General features: G+C 49.7%; 1 protein-coding gene across 1 annotated transcript in view; it reads left to right on the top strand.

Annotated features, from left to right (window-relative positions):
• Positions 1-4,969, top strand: part of GRM7 (glutamate metabotropic receptor 7) — a 176,956-nt gene extending 171,987 nt beyond the window's left edge. The window contains exon 10 of the mRNA XM_050979261.1: positions 4,876-4,969. Within this exon, the coding sequence (XP_050835218.1) occupies positions 4,876-4,925 (50 nt within the window). The 3' untranslated portion in view covers positions 4,926-4,969. The remainder of the gene's footprint in view (positions 1-4,875) is intronic.
• Positions 4,970-17,136: the final 12,167 nt, after the last annotated feature.

Genomic DNA, 17,136 nt, shown 5'->3' with positions numbered 1-17,136 from the left:
GGCTGTCCAGGCCTGGCACAGCTGTCCAGGGCAGGGGTGGAGTCCCAATCCCTGGGGGCTTTTCAAAGCCCTGTGGATGTGGCACTTGGGGACATGGGGCAGCGGTGGCCTTGGCAGAGCTGGGGGAAGGGTTGGACATGATGGTGTTGGAGGACTTTTCCAGCAATTCAGTGACTCTCTGATGGTGTCACCTGGCATTGTGACACTGAGCATTGTGGCACCTGAGCCTGTCCTGTGGCTGGCACATCCAGCCCTGTCCAGCTCATCACCAGCTGCCACCTGGGCAGTTGTGTCCCCAAAAATCTGCAGTCAGGAAAGAGCAGGAATGGCTTTAGCACCCTGCCCTGCCTGGGGCTGTGTGGGATGTGCTGAGGGGTCTCCCACACCCAGAATGCCACTGCTGTTCCTGGCTGGCTGCTGCACCAGGAGTGCAGGGGAGCCTGACAGCTGAGGACAGAATTTCTGGGAGAAGGCTGCAGAGCAATTGGGGAGGAACACACTTCTCCTAAAGTTATATTTGTTATTTCATTTCCTTGCATTCTGTTACTCGAACAGGACATTCCACTGCTCTGTGTATCAGAGCCCCAGGGCCAGGCTGGAGGCACCCAGCAGCACAGGCAGTGCAATGCCCTGTGCAGTGCAGCCACTGAGAGACCTGAGGTGCCAGAACACTGTGCAGCACAACAAGAGAGATGTCAAAATGTGAAAGAACAATCCATTTACATTTAGATACCAGATTTAAAATTATTTTCTCCAAGCTTCATTCCATTTGTTGGGGTTTGGGCAAGCATGTAGAATCATTTAGGCCTGTTGCTTTCATCTGGCTCTCATCTAAATTCCCCAATTTGAAGGCAGCAGAGCATGGGGAGAGCTCTGTCTTTCTGGCAGAGATCGAGGGAAAGCCACGCAGCTCCATTTTGCTTTTAGATGGACTAGAAGCAGGATTTAATAATCAGCCTCTGCTCTGCCTGGCACAAATGATATGGGTTGCTAAGCCAGAATTGAGGAAATGAAAGAGAGGAGCTGAGCATTATCTGCCCCAGTGACTGCAGAGGAACCAGAGCAGGAGTTCCAGGCTCGGAGCCATCCCCATGTCCGTCCCTGCTCCGAGCTGGGAATGCTGAGATGATGTTTCATGTGTTTGATAGCTTGAGATGCCTGGGGGCTGCAATAAAATTCATTTCTTGCACTGTAAATCTTTGCTCTTTAAGCATGGAAGAGGTTACAAATGTGCATAAAATTGAAGTGCAAGTGATTACATCTCGCTCTGAGTCAGTATTGACAGCTCTGCCTGGCTCTGGGCTGCTGGGGGAGCTCCTTTCTTTGTGACCTGTGCCCAAGATAATGAAAACCAGTCAAGTGATGAAACTCATAAGTCCAAAGAGGATTTTTGCTTCTGTGTATTTGTTTTTGATGTGTTACTAGCACGGAGATGCAGCTGTTCCCCATCCTGTTCCTCACTTCTGGAAGGGTGTAGGCTCTCAGTGCCCCCACTGCTGAAAGGAATGAATTCTTGTGCTCTCAGGAGCATTGTTTGCTTTCACTTGCAGCTCTCAGGAGCATTGTTAGTTTTCACCCGCAGCTGTGGTGGCTGTGCTGGTGCTGGCTGAAGGTCGGACTCGCTCATCTCAGAGGTTCTGTGGTTCTGTGGGCTCACCTGTGCCTGTGCACAGGTCCTGGCTGTGCTCACCTGTGTCCCGCAGCTGTCCCTCCGGCTCGTTCCTTCTACTGGCATTTCACCACTAATTTGCGGGAAATTAGCAGGAAAGGGCGCTTGACTCTAACTGGGACAGGAACCCTCTTCTGAAGGCGCTTGAGACTATTTGAAAAGTCTCTTTTTTCCCAGGGAAGTGACACGGTGCCCATGTCCCTGGAGCAGCGTTGTTTGCACACAGGCAGGCAGCAGCGGGGCTGTTTCCTCTCTGCATCTCTGCCCAGGGCCATCCCCACTGATGCCCTGGGCATTCCCAGGGATGTCCCGGCAGCGCAGGTGCCGCTCTCGGCTCGCTGCCAGCACACCCAGAGCAGCGCCCAGCCGAGGCTGCCATCGTTCCGTGGCTATTAATAGTTAATTAATTAATTAATTAACATGTGGATGCTGTTGGCGAGAGGCCAGTGTGTGCTCGCTGTCGGAGCCGCCACCCTTCAGCAGAACAGCAGCGGAGCAGTGAGATCTGTATCTGTCCCGTGTAAGGAGCAGGAATGCTGCATTAAAGCATGGCAGCGCTGATGGTTCATTAGCGTCCCCATTTTCATGTAAATTAATTTCTTTGAGGAAAATCAAATCCATACCTGGTGCTAATTGCCAGTGATAATGATGAGCTGTGACTCAGGAGGATTCATTGTCGAGGCAGACTGTGTCTCTCCCGAGCTGTCCAGGCCTGGGATGTGTCTGGAAGTCTCACAGAGCTGCAGAGTGCTGGAGTTAGTGCAGGGGCAGAGTGGGAAATGCAGCAGAGCCATCAGGGACATGATCCCCGCTGGCCTTAGAGCCTTTAAACCAGGAAGATTGTCTTTCCTCTCTGAAAATAACCCCATGGCTTTTATTGATCATCTCATCTGAATTATGGATGATGCTTTTGTCGGCTCCATTATCCTGGTGAGGCAGGGCTGTGCCAAGGCTTGTGTCACTGTCTAAGAGCCCACCCAGGTACCCACAGCGTTCCTTGGCTCCGTCCCTTTGGCTCCAGTGGCTCCTTGTCCTGTTGGAGGTGAGGAAGGAGTGCTGGGGCTGAACTGGTGAGAAAACTCGTCAGCAGAAGGACTGGTTTTGCTGGGAGCCCCAGTAATACTGGGGGGCACTGGAGGGGTGGCAAGAGCTGAACTCACAGTGGGAGCATCTAAATCTGTCCTAGAAATGCTGCTGCTCCTTGAAATTGGAGCACGTAATGGGTAAAGCTGAAGTACATCACAAAATAATACATGGAATTACTTTGCAACCTGTTTTGTGATGACTTCCTTTTTCCCAGGCTCCTTTTACCCTTCTTCAGCGTTTAATAGCCTTCCCCAGTTTATTGGGTATTTGTAGTGCAGCCTGGAAGGATAATGAGTTTTATCCTGGCAGATGTTGGACACCTTTGTGTGCAAGAGAAGTTAATGGAGCTGAAGGTGTTCAGCCCTTTGTGGGATCAGTGCTCGATTGAACAGACAGCCCTGACTCCTGTCTGGGGCACGAGGAAAGAGCTGAATCAGGGTTTCAGGAGAATATTGCCAAGGGCTGCAGCTCCACGTGAGGTTCCTACATGTCCATCTTGGAAATCCCTGGGACTAAAATCCTGTCTGTCTTTGTCAGTGAGCACCACGGGCAGTACTGATACTGGGCTGCACCCTGTGCACTGTGCTCCAAACAGCCTCAATTGCTGGGCCACAGCAGAGCCAGAGTTTCTGAAAAGCCAGCAGTGATGTCTGCCTGGTGACACTGCTGCCTGGGGGACACCCCAGGGGGACAGCACAGCCTGGCTGGGCAGCAGAGGGAGCTGTCTGTGGTCTCTGAGGGCTCGGGGGAGCTTGGGGGGCTGGCAGAGATGCCATGGCATGTTCAGGGGCTGGCAGAGATGCGGGGCATGCAGGGGGTCACTCAGAGCCCTGTGGGAGCCGTGTCCTGTTTGGGTCTGGTTTTGCAGAGGGGCTGAGAGGAGCCCCAGGAGACCCAAACCCAGTGAAGTTTCAAAAGCAGATTTGCAGAACAAATCCAATTGTTGTTCTCGCCTCTCCTTCCGCAGTGTCTCTTAAATCTTCCTGAGAAAGTTTTAAAGTGAAACACAACACATTAAAAACATATCCAAAGTGTGAGTGGAGTCTGCCCCAGCTTAGCAGGCTGGAAATATTCAGCAAACTGCTTAAGTTATGCCAAATTCTCCCAGAGACTGTGGGACTTAGACTTCAGTGGTTCAGCAAACTGGGATAACTGAAATCCAGGCTCTTTTTTTGGTCTCTGTGGAGTTTAGGCTGGATCTCAGGGAAAGGTTCATCCCCAGAGGGTGCTGGCACTGCCCAGGCTCCCCAGGGAATGGGCACAGCCCCAGAGCTCCAGGAGCTGCCAGGGGTGCCCAGGGTGGGATTTGGGGTGTGTGTGCAGGGCCAGGGGCTGGGCTGGGTGATCCCAGTGGGTCCCTTCCAGCTCAGGATATTCCACAGTTCTTTCTCCTGGATCTGTCAGTGTTGCCAGAGTACTGCAGGACATTTTGCTTTGTGCTCAGCTGCAGTTAAATACTTGCAGTTTATCCTGACAGGAGCATGTAGCTGTGCCCATAACCTTCTGACTGGTCTGATTTCCTTCTGTTTGCAAACAGATTGCATTTGAAGGTCATAATTAGGAAAGCTGGTACCTTCATCCCCATACTGAAAAATTCTCAGAAGTCATAAAAGTTGAATAAGAATCACTTTATCCATGAGAAAAGCCAAAGTTTAGCCCAGGAGATTTAAGAAGTTGGAGGAAATGTCACTGTTTTTGTAAAAAGAAATCTTAATAGGATCTGGTTGTGGTGCCTCAGCAGCACAGTCACCCAGACTGCGGGAGCCGGACAAAATCAATCCCTGCTAATTCTGTTTATTGCCAGAGCTGGAGCTGGGGCTGGGGCTGGCTGGGAGTGCCTGCCCAGAGTCCTGAGGGGGGAGCAGGGGGTCGGGAGCCACCGACTGTCCCTGTCCTGGGCACGCCCCCATTCCTGGTGTGCCCCCATTCCTGGTGTGCCCCCATTCTGGACACATCCTCATTCTGAGCATGTCCCCATTCCCAGCCATCCCCATTCCTGTGTGTCCCCATTCCCAGCACATCCCCACCCCGGGCACGTCCCCATCCCGGTGCCCCCGAGCAGTGCCAGCCCCACCGAGGGCTCAGCCGCGGGCTCTGACCCCTGTCTGCTTCTCTTGCAGGCCCTGCTGCAAAAAAGAAGTACGTGAGCTACAACAACCTGGTGATCTAGGCCCAGCTGCCATGGGGCACCGGCCACCAGCCCACCCACCTCGCTGAGCTCCCCGCGCGGGCTCCGGGCAACCGGGCACGGGGAGGCGAGAGGAGCCCGGCTCCAGGTGCTCCCGGATCTCCTCCATGGCTGCCGGCGCTGGCCTGGCCTCAGGCTCAGGGCTGCCGTGGCCTTGGGGACATCGCGGCCTTGGGGCTGCCATGGCCTTGGGGACGCCGTGGCCTTGGGGCCTCTCCAGCCTTGGAGCCACCATGACCTTGGGGCTGCCATGGCCTTGGAGCCGCCATGGCCTTGGGGTCTCTCCAGCCTTGGATCCGCCGTGGCCTCGGGGCCGCCATGGCCGCGCCTCAGGAGCGGCTCCCTGGGCCGGCTGCGCTCGGCCGCTCTGGACTCTAAGGGGCTAATTCTGTCTTTCTATGTACTTCCAGACTGCAAGTTTTTGAACTCTCTGTACAGTTTGTGAGGATTTTTTGCATATTGCCATCCATGTTGTTCCGAGGTCACTGTTTGTTTTTTGGATGCACAGTTTCATTGAGGCCCTGTGCTCTCGGCACCTCTCAAACCAACCGACAACTGAGGATCTCAGACCTGTGTACATGACTTGTATTATTATTCTTGTATCACTGCAATCCATATACCTTATTTTTTTTAACTAAACAAACAAACAAACAAAAAAAGAATTTAAAGACCAAAAACTGTGCTGGCGAAGTTTGTCCCCCCCTTCACACCTCCGATGGGCTGCAGAGGAAGCAGGAAGGATTTTTGCTGAGTTTTAGTAGAGGTCTTGATCTTTGGAATGCATGCCAGTAATGTATTTTATGGTACATGTTAATTTATGTTTGATATTTGTATTTGTGTTCTACTTTGTTCTTTTCTTTAAGGTATATGACTATTTTGCAATAATTTCAATGATTCTTAGGATATTTGGAGGAAAGAATATGGCTTTTACATGTCTTGAGGTTTTTCTTTGTTGATGCCCCACCATGATTGACCAGTGTGATAAGGACTTACAGAAGCATGTATGTTTTCTACTGTTTGTAATAAGTAATTTCGTTAATCTTGCTGCTTATGTGCCAATTTAGTGAAACCGATCTTTGCCGCAACCTCCTCCCTCCCTTTCCATCTCTCGATCCTGTGATATTATCCAAGAATGTATCAATAAAGGATTTTGGTTAACTTTTTTTTATTTACTCCAATAAATATATTTTTTCAGTTGTTCCCTCCCCCTTCCCCCTTGTGATTCACATTTATTTCATGACATTGTGAGGCACGCAGAAACCCAGCACAGAGGGGCCTGCGCACGAGGAGCAGCTCTGCAGAAAGTCCTGGGGGAGCTGGCAGCTGACTGCAGGGGAAGGGCTTGGAAGGGGCTTCTAAAGGTGTGTACCAGCCCCGAGAGCCAAGCTGGAGCCCCAGGGTGCCAACCTCCCACCAGTGCCAGTGCCCAGAGCCCCAGGGTGCCAACCTCCCGTCAGTGCCAGTGCCTGGAGCCCCAGGGTGCCAACCTCCCATCAGTGCCAGTGCCCGGAGCCCCAGGGTGCCAACCTCCCATCAGTGCCAGTGCCTGGAGCCCCAGGGTGCCAACCTCCCGGCAGTGCCAGTGCCCGGAGCCCCAGGGTGCCAACCTCCTATCAGCCAGTGCCGGAGCCCCAGGGTGCCAACCTCCCGCAGTGCAGCGCCCGCCCCAGGGTGCCAAGCCTCCCTCATCAGTGCCAGTGCCATGAGCCAGCGGCCCAGGGTGCCAACCTCCCGTCGTGCCATGCAGCCCGTGCCATCCGTGTGCCAGGCGAGCCCAGGGTGCAACTCCATCAGTGCCACCAGGTGCCACCTCCCCCAGTGCCAGTGCCTGGAGCCCAGGTGCCAACCTCCACCAGTGCAGTGCCTGGAGCCCCAGGGTGCCAACCTCCCATCAGTGCCAGTGCCCGGAGCCCCAGGGTGCCAACCTCCCATCAGTGCCAGTGCCTGGAGCCCCAGGGTGCCAACCTCCCATCAGTGCCAGTGCCTGGAGCCCCAGGGTGCCAACCTCGTGCCAGTGCCGGGTATCGCCAAGGCTGCTGTCAGTGCTCAGCCTCCTGAGGCCTCTGAAGGACACCAGTCCAGCTGCACAGCAGAAGGAATTACGTGAGCAATGATCAGAGTCAATCTGCCAGGCACGGCCCGGCTGAGCTGGGGCAGGCACAGGGAGAAGCTGAGGCGAGAGGAAACTCATTCCCTGTGCAGCGCAGCACCTGCAGCACCTTCGGCACGGCAGCCACGGCTCGGAAGGTGCTCAGCCTCCCACTTTCTGCAGACAACTCGGTCAATTATCCTGATGAGGTTAATCAGCATCAGGAGGAGCTGTGACAGCTGCGACAGCGCTGGTGGAGATGAGGAGCTGGGTGTCACAGCCTGCCTGCTCCGCAGGGCCATGGCCTGGGGGGACCTTGTGCACCTCTCAAGGAACTGCAGCTGACTCCAGGTGGAACTGCACCAGGTAAAGGCTTTGTTGGCCACAAACTAATCACCAGCCAGCTAACAAGGAAGGCAGAGGTGCTGCAGCATTTTCCCTTCCCCATAAACACAGGGACAGAGCCAGTGGTGGGCTAAATAACTGCGTTGCCATCAAACAAATGTTTCTTGCTCAAAGACTCATTTATTTTTCTGAATGGGAAAAAATGGTTTGTTGGTTTGTATTTCACTTCATTTTGGTGAAGGGGAGACTGAGGTGGAAAGAAGGAATGGTGCTGCTGAGAGGGGGTGATGGGGAATGAGGGACCCTGGGTGCATTTACGGCTCTCTGGAAGCTGTACCTCCACATCCATAAATCTCTTTTTGTGTGTCTGTGTACACACATGACCACTCTGTGTTACACACACGTGTCCTGGGCAGGCTGGGAGCCCCAGGCAAAGTCCCCAGTTTTTAGGGAAACCCTCCCAATCAATCACGAGGGGCAGAAGGGTTCCCCAGCTTCCTAAACTCCTCAGAGAGGAGTTGGGGTGCAGCTGGATCCAAGATCTTCACTCCCCCTTGGGATATTTAACTTTGGGACTGATGAGTCAGGCTGCTTTCAGCATTATTCACCCCAAATCAGCCTGGCCCCCTTCATCCAGCACTGCCAGCTTTGCAGACAGGGCTCTATTGGAGCTGTTTTACCCCACTCCAGGCAGAGCACCCTGCTACAGCACACAAACAGAACTGATAATCACCACACAATCGTGTCGGTTGTATCAAAATTTAAAAAAAAAAAAATATGAATGCATTAGGATTTTTTTTTATCACCTCCACCCCTATTTCTATGCATTAGACTCTACAGCAAGTCCCTGAGCCCAGCAAGGCTCTGGTTTAAGAGCTGACACAAGGTGAAGATGTTGCACTCTGCACTGTGGATCAATTTTTATTTTTATTCCACAAACTGCACCACACTATTACACCCACACAGCTCCTTTTCAAACACAGAACCACGAGCCTTTAACTCCATTTAGAGTCTTTTATTTTACAATTGGCTGCACTTAGCATCAGTGCACTGTTACCATTGTTTCCATAACAGCTTCATCTCATTCCCCACTGAGTATGCACTGGTGGCACCATACTGGTTTGGTCCTTGAGAGTTTCTGTACTGGTTTGGTCCCTGCAGAGTTTCTGTACTGGTTTGGTCCCTGCAGTTTCTGTACTGGTTTGGTCCCTGCAGTTTCTGTACTGGTTTGGTCCCTGCAGAGTTTCTGTACTGGTTTGGTCCCTGCAGAGTTTCTGTACTGGTTTGGTCCCTGCAGAGTTTCTGTACTGGTTTGGTCCCTGCAGTTTCTGTGCTGGTTTGGTCCCTGCAGAGTTTCTGTACTGGTTTGGTCCCTGCAGAGTTTCTGTACTGGTTTGGTCCTTGCAGAGTTTCTGTACTGGTTTGGTCCCTGCAGAGTTTCTGTGCTGGTTTGGTCCCTGCAGAGTTTCTGTGCTGGTTTGGTCCCTGCAATGACTCCTGGGGTGCCATGGACACCTCCATGGAAATCCAGCCCCAGGTGACAGGGATGACTCCGGGTGCCATGGACACCTCTGCTCTGGTCCAGCCCCAGGTGACAGAGCTGTCCTGGCTCTCTGGGGCTGCAGCATCCCCTTGCCCTCGGGCTGTGCTGTAGGACCCAGCTGCCGACAGGAAATGTTCCCTTCCCATGGTGATGAACGAGCTGTGAAAAACGCCCCTGTGATGGTGAAAGGAGAAAATTCCCCAAGAATGGGAGTGATTTTTTTTGTTGCCATTTATTATTGTGACTGAATTACACCAAATTGTTTTGGTATGTAAATGCCAAGTTTATTGTTCATTAAAATCATTGCAGAGTTAAGCTTTCTGGGCATGTTGTATGATAGATAATGACAATTATTTAGCCCGAGTCAGAGCTTAGTCTTAATTTGTGACATTAATTGCCTTTATATATAATTAAATGCACTATAATGTTCCCATATGCAGAATCTGTGCATCCATGAAAGTGCTAATCAAACATATTTATTAATTTCTGAGAGAGCTTTTTGTCAGGGCTTTGATACAGTTGAGTGGGTTTTGGTAAATAACATTTTTTAAGATGTTTAGCAAAATATTTTGATAATTGCTTTTTGTGCTACTGGCATAATTAATATCATTTCTAATAGATTTAATAAGAGCTGAGGGGTGAGGTGCTGCTTCCATCCAGCCTTGCCTCTGGCTCCCGTGGAGTCAGAGTTCCACCAGCAGCCCTCAGTGTCCCAGGCCTTTCCCAGAACCACTCCAGAAGGCAAACTGGGAGCGTGCTGGGGGTGGCTGAGTGCAGGGACACCCCTGGAGCCCCTCGAGGGCTGGGCTGGGCCCTCTGGCCTTGCTCCTGCTCCTCATTCCAGCCCACACCTGGAGGCAACTGGATTGGAACTGCACCTGCCACACCTGGGGCTGCCACTGCATTCCCTGCTCCCCTGGGAGCCTGCCAATCAATCACCTGCCAATCAATCACCTGCCAATCACCGGAGCTGCCAATCAACAGAGCTGCCAATCAATCACCTGCCAATCATTCACCTGCCAATCAATCAATCAATCACTCAATCAATCACTGCCAGTCCCCATTCAGAGTGAGTGAGGGGAGCAGAGAGCAGGGGCAGGGGCAGGGGAGCACGGCTGCCTTGGCAGGGTCGTTTCTGTCCCTGGGAGCTCCAGGGGGAGCAGCCTTGGCTGTTTGCTCTCCTTGATGCAGCCACAATTATTTACTATTAATTAACAGTCATTTAAACCATGATTTAATTTTAACAATTGAATTCTATCATTAAATTATAAATTAAAATTAAATTAGTATTTAGTGTTAACGATTATTTTGTATTAATAAAAATGTATTCTCTGCAAATTGGCCAAGCACTGGAACAGGGAAGTGGTTCCATCCCCGTCCCTGGAAGAGTTCAACAAATGAGGTGTGGCATTTGCAACCTGGCTGATGGAAGTGGTGGTTGAAAGCTGGGCTTGATGATCCTGGAGGCCTTTTTCCAACCCACATATTTATTTTATTTTCAGCAAATTCTGATATTTTTTACCACCCAAGAAGAATACTCCTTTGTTGTTTTATTTTTTTTCCCTCCCCATAAGAATGATCTCAGTTTTATATTTCCCCCAGTGTAATCCTGGGTCTGCTCTCTCGCATGTGCCTTTACATAAAATAGAATAAAATAAAATATAAAAAAATAAAATAAAATAAAATTTAAATATAATATAATCAATATAATATAATATAATATAATAGAATATAATATAATAATATAATATAATATAATATAATTAATATAATATAATAGAATATAATAAAGATAATATAAGATAATATACAATATAATATAATATAATATACTATACGATAATATAATATAATATCATAGAAGATATATAAGATAATATAACTATATATCAGACATATAATAAGTAATATAATCGACATATACTATAATATAAGATAATACTAAAATTAAATATAATAAGAAATTAAAATAAAAAGAACATGAAACATCACAATAAAAATTAGATTACATTAAATAAATAAAATTAATTAAAATAAAATTTAAAAAATAAAATAAAATAAAATAATAAAATAAAAATAAAAAATTAAATTAAATTAATTAAAATAAAATAAAATAAATAAAAACGTTCTATGGGAAGAGGCGTGTAACCTCAGGTTTTTCAGGCCGTTTCCTTCAGCCATGTGAGTTTCTGGGTGTGTTTGCTTTGCTTTCCTTCAATATTTACACAGGGAAGTTTCAAGTGCTTTGCTTTACTTAAACATAGAAGCCCTTGTGTGCTTTACTGGCATAAATATTTGTTTTATTTAAAATCTACTTAGCTGAAAGATCAACAACAGAGGAAGAAATCAGAAATTACACTGGAATTGAAGAGGAAGAACAGCAATTAACTGTGCCAAGGTGTTAATCTTTTTAAAATGCTGCTTTTGCTGAGTGAGGCAGGAGCATGTAAGAATTGTTCACAAGTGCTTTTCTCCATTTCTATCGGTTTTCCCCTCCCTTTTCTCACTCCCCTCCCTGAGCCCTTTCCATCCCCACTGCTGGGATGGAGGGCAGGCCCACAGGAGATCGGGGCCAGGGCAAGGGCAGCTGTTGGGAGGACATTTATTATTCCAAATCCTCAGTTATTGCAAACACCCCACATGATCCCTGGGGCAGCAGGAGGGATTCCAGAGCCCAGCGAGGGCACTGCCAGCCCTGCTCCTGCTCACAGGTGATGCCAGCCTGCAGCAGCTCCTCTCCAGCCTCACACAGAAATTAGCAGGGGGTGCTCCTGGGTTTTCCCTTCTGTCACAAGGATGGATTTTTCACTTTCGAGATAAGACAGTGCCTGCCAGAGCCAACTATTGACAGAGGAGATGAAGAGGCCTGTTATGATAATGGCCATCATGGAAAGCTGTTTATAGAAGCATTCCTGGGAATACAGACCTTTCCCTCCTGTGCAATACTGATCCCCTCAGGAGGAGGACAATCAGCTTCCTTCTGCCTGCTGCACTGCACCTGTGGTTCAGACTGCAGCAGAAACACCTTTTCAGAACAAAGATCTCCAATTTTGTCACCTGCTGCCTCGGTGCTGCTCGGCTCCAAGTTCAGAAATGGGCAAATCCAAACCTTGGGGGAAATTCCAGAGCTGCCAGCCCTGCCCACCCCTGGGGCTGGCAGAGCCCGGGTCCCTCCTGCTGCTGGAGCCCAGCAGCCACAGCAGTGCCAGGGCTCTGTGCTGAGCTGTCCCACCCAGCTCCTGCTGGAAAATGGTCACAGGTAAAACAGAAAGCAAACACGGTTAGAAATGGTTGTATAAAGTATAAAACACAACCAGAACTGCCTACCAACTTCAGAGAGAGAGCCTGCCAGCCCTGCCAGATGAAAGTCCATCATCTCAGACCTCCCTGGAGTTCTCCTGTGTAATCCATCACTGAAATGAAATTATATCAGTTACCATAGAAACGTCTTGACCAATAGCCGGATTTTTTTCCCCAGGAAGTGAAATATTGTTCCATTCACACCCAGAGCTGCCCCTCTGCCAGGGCTGGTTTGGGTGAGCTGAGGTTCTGCTCACTCACCCACCTGGCAAAAGGCAGAACTTTCAGTTCCCTCCCATCCCCTGTTAGTGCCTTCCTGCTGCTGCTCCTTTCTCTGATTTCCTTTTGAATAAACTGCTGAGTGACAGAGGAGTTACTGCTCCCCAGCAGAGGAGCAGCAATGAGTGGCTGGAACACACACTAATACCCCAGAGGAGGGCTCCCCATTCCCTTGGGAATTGTCTGGTCTCGGGATCCTTCTCACATTTTATGGCAAAGAAATCCCATCCAACAGCAGAGCTGCTCCAGGTGCAGGAGGGGAATGTTTCCCCTGGGAATGGGGGAGGAGGTCTGAGCCCGGGGCTCCTCCAGGGAATCCAGAACCACAATTTCTGGGGGAACTGAACCACACCAAGACACCTCCTTCCCTTTTCCAGGCCACCCTGGGGTCCCTCAGCTTGTGGCAGTGAAGTTTCAGGGTGGACACTGGATTATTTACACCCTGCATCCCAGAGCTGCCCCACGGACACTGCCTGGGACACTCCTCGTGTACTTCAGCACATTTTTCATCTCCCACAATTGCTCATGTTCCTGCTGTGACTGCAGACATAAATCCTCCTCATCCACCAGCCCAGCTCACAGCTCACAGCCATATGTTATTGCAGGAGGCTGACTTTTTATATACTTGTATTTTTTATGTCCCAAACAGTACAAAACTTCTGTTTGCAATCCAAACAAAGCCTGCTCTGAACCTTTTTTTGCTTAGAGATTGTATTTCAACAGCTTGCCTAAAATTAAAACTAAAGGAAGAATCATAAGACACTTGATTTATTATTAATCATGGGGGAAGATAAATGTTTTCAATCTCTTTATGTCTACAAAGCACTGCAGATCCCACTAGGAACTTGGAAGGCTCAGGCAGCTTCCTGGGCATTTTATTCTGCAATGTAAATTCATTCTCAAAAAAAAAAAACAAAACAAAACAAAAAAAAAAACCAAACAAACAAAACAAAAAAAAAACCCACCCAAACCAAAAAGAAAAACCCAAACAACAAAAAACCCCTCCCCTGGCTCCTGGGAAGGACAGAGTTAACTCCCCTTGGGTTTTTGTTCTCCATGAGTGTGTGTCCTGTTTGCTGCCCAACCTGCAGCCCTAACAGGCTGGATTATTTTCATTTCCCAGAGCTGTTTATTTGTCCATTAGGTGAGACATTATGGCCATTACTGGGCTGATGCTGCTCCAGAAATTCCTTTTTACTGAGCAGCACTGAAGCTTTTCCACATGAGCTCCACGTTCCCTGTGTCAGGTGTGTCTCCCACAACACCCCAACTATCATTAAGTGCATTTATTTCCAAATACACCCCGAGGCAGGTGCTGGGCACAGGCCCTGGTTGGAAGGCAGGGCTCAGGGACAGGTGTAGCTCCCACAGGTACTGTACCTGAGAGAGCTGTGTCCCCTCAGGGCCCCACTGCCAGGGCTGCTGGACCTGCACAGGTCCAAACCTGAGCTCACACCTCTGGGACTGTGCTCCAATCAGAGCAGGCAATTAAAACCGGGCTGTGTTTGATTTTCAATATCTCATTTAAATCTTGTAACCAGGTTCAATTAGTGACCTTGCAAAGTTTTCTAAGATTTAGTGCTGCTTCACTGCAATGCTTTTTACCACTTTTCCTTCTGCACAGCCTTTCTTCTTCCTTTGAATCCAGGCAATATTAAGGAAATATTATCTTTGTAAGAGCAGGTGATGCTGATGATTTTATTGATTTCAGATAGCTGCCACTTCAAGACAAATTTCCACTTCAGTCTGGAGGCGCAGAACAAAGATTTCCAATGTTCTCAATTATTCAGCACAGGGAGAGGTGTCTGTGGGGAGGAGCAGGGGGTGCCAAGGGACTGCCCCACCCAGAGAAACCAGGGATGGGGAGCAGGAGAAACCAGGGATGGGGGGCAGGAGAAACCAGGGATGGGGAGCAGGAGAAACCAGGGATGGGGGGCAGGAGAAACCAGGGATGGGGAGCAGGAGAAACCAGGGATGGAGAGCAGGAGAAACCAGGGATGGGGAGCAGGAGAAACCAGGGATGGGGGGCAGGAGAAACCAAACCAGGGATGGGGAGCAGGAGAAACCAGGGATGGGGGGCAGGAGAAACCAGGGATGGGGAGCAGGAGAAACCAGGGATGGGGAGCAGGAGAAACCAGGGATGGGGGGCAGGAGAAACCAGGGATGGGGAGCAGGAGAAACCAGGGATGTGGTGGGAGCAGAGCCCACGGACACAGCAGAACTGGGGAATGACAGAATAAATGGATTTCACTTCTTCAGCCTCAATCCTGCCCCAGCCATTCAGTGCAGCCATCCCAAACAAACACCACTGGCTTTGAGATCTGATTTGGGTTTATCTGTCCCCAAAGCTGAAAGCCCAAGCACACAAAAGCCTGGGAGCCACCTGCTCTGTGCTGGGTGCCCTGCCCCGTGCCAGGGTGCAGGGGGTTACACTGGGAATTCTGATCCCCAAATCACTGAAAATCCCCTTTTTGAGATCCATTCTCCAGCATTGCAGGGCCGAGACACTCCCCCATCTGAAAGCACTTAATGAGATAATTTGCAGAGAGCTGTAAGGAGTTCCAGCCATCTCTTGGCTCCATCCCACCACGGCGGTGCTGACTCCCTGCAGCCACTTTCACAGGTACAATCTGGCCCTTGAAACTGGGTAGTTTTTTCAAAAGCACTGCAGTCTAAATCATGTCATATTCTCAGTGAAACATTCGGAGAGTAAATGCAGAGTCCTGGGGAGAAAAATGTTACTCACGATTTTCACATAATGGAGCTGCAGCATAAAAACGCCCTGGGCTGAGTAATTGTGAAAGTGGAGCCAAAAATAAAACCCTGAATTTTTTCCCAAAGTGAATTTCAGGCTCCCATATCCATGGCGAGAATAAAAGTTTAATTTCCATCAATATAAAAGGATTAGAGCTTAGATTTGCATGGATTGTGACCGTGCTTGGCTGCAGCAGCCCCAGCTCCTGGCTCAGAGGTTGGCCACACACTCAGCTGCCACAGCAGGAAACGGCAACAGCTAAAATCCCACCTTTCTCCTTTTGCTCTGTCCTCTCTGATGCCCATGTTTAGGTAGAATTACATGTCCATTAAAGGATTTCATTGCTCCTTTTTGCCAGGGCCCTGGCAGAGCCATTGCCCAGCTGGCACAGGGCTCACCCTCCTGAGCCTGAGCAAAGCAGGAACCAGAGAAGGCTGAAGGAAATCCCAGCACAAATTATCAAAGAGACAATCAGTGTCACAGCCTGACAGGGCATTTGCCACCAGATCTGTCCCCACACCCCCACAGCCTGCAGGCCCAGCTTTGCTGAACATCACGGGCTGTGCCTGTAAATCCAAAATCATTTCAGCTGGAAAAGCCCTCCAGACCTTCACATCCACCCTGTTCCTGACCCCACCTTGTCCCCAGCCCAGAGCTCCGAGTGCCACCTCCAGGAATTCCCTGGACACCTGCAGGGATGGGCACTCCAAACCTCCCTGGCAGCCCCTGCCAAGGCCTGAGCCCCCTTTCCATGAGGAAATTTTTCCCCATGTCCAACCTGCCCCTCCCAGCCCAGCCTGAGGCCATTTCCTCTCTCCTGTCCCTGTCCCCTGGGGAAGAGGCCAGCTCGACCCCTGCAGGGTCCCTGCTTGGGCACAGCTCTCTGGGTAAGGGAGCTGGGGTGTTCTTGTTCCTCTTTTCCCCTTTGGTTCCCAAGCAAAAGCTGCTCTCACAAACCACGAAGGGCTTTTGCCACGTTCAAGCAAGTGCACAGACTCCAAGCTCAAATTGCTCTAATAATTTATTCTGGTCCTGGAATCCCCGGGGTTATTTCACAGAAAATGTATTTTAAGTTGTTTGGCTCCACAACGACAAGATAACAGACGATCCATATTCATTTGCTGCCCCGAGATGGTGATGAGATGTTACAGAGCAGAGCAGCACATCCTCCCTCCCCCAGACAGCTCCTTGTGCCTTTATCTCCCCGGCAGCACCCGAGCTCTGCTGCCATTTATCTCGAGGGGGTGTTTGTGGAAGGGATTGTTTGCAGCTGGAGCTACAAGGCATGAAACAAACTGATAATGGAACTTTCTTCTGCAGCTCATTCTTTCGCCGTGGCATTTTTCTTTCTTCCTTTATGAGCTTCATGACAGGCAGCAGTAATTTCCTCTGTATTTTAGCACAAACAACAGATTAGTGTCACACTGTTTGCTGGGAGCTTTTGCTCGCTGCTTGCATGAGCACTGGTTGGTGTTTGGTGCTTTCCAAATAAATCATGTGGTCATTCATGGAGATAGAGAGCAGAGCCCCCTCCCTGGCAGGGCAGGGCAGGGCAGGGTGGGCTCAGCACAGCTCCTGGGCACAGCTGAGGGATGGCCCTGGGACAGTGGCAACGAGAGCCACAGCACGGCCAGGACTTTGTCTTCTCTAGACACAGCCCAGCCCTGGGCTCTGCCAACACCACAGCCCAAAGGCAACACCAATGGAACACAAATTAACTGCATCAGTCACAAAGGGTGAATTATTTATCTGGAGAGCATGTAGAACACACCATAAAACCTCACAGGAAAAATTACTTTAATTTTTGCCCTTCTTCACACAGTAATAATTATTTTGTCATACTTTTAGTAATATCACTGTGAGCGCCACGAGGAAACATTGC

The sequence above is a fragment of the Serinus canaria genome, chromosome 12 (assembly GCF_022539315.1).
Source record: "Serinus canaria isolate serCan28SL12 chromosome 12, serCan2020, whole genome shotgun sequence".
Classification (NCBI taxonomy): Eukaryota; Metazoa; Chordata; class Aves; order Passeriformes; family Fringillidae; genus Serinus; species Serinus canaria.
The sequence above is the reverse complement of the archived record's forward strand: the minus strand, read 5'-3'. Positions and strand labels throughout refer to the sequence as shown.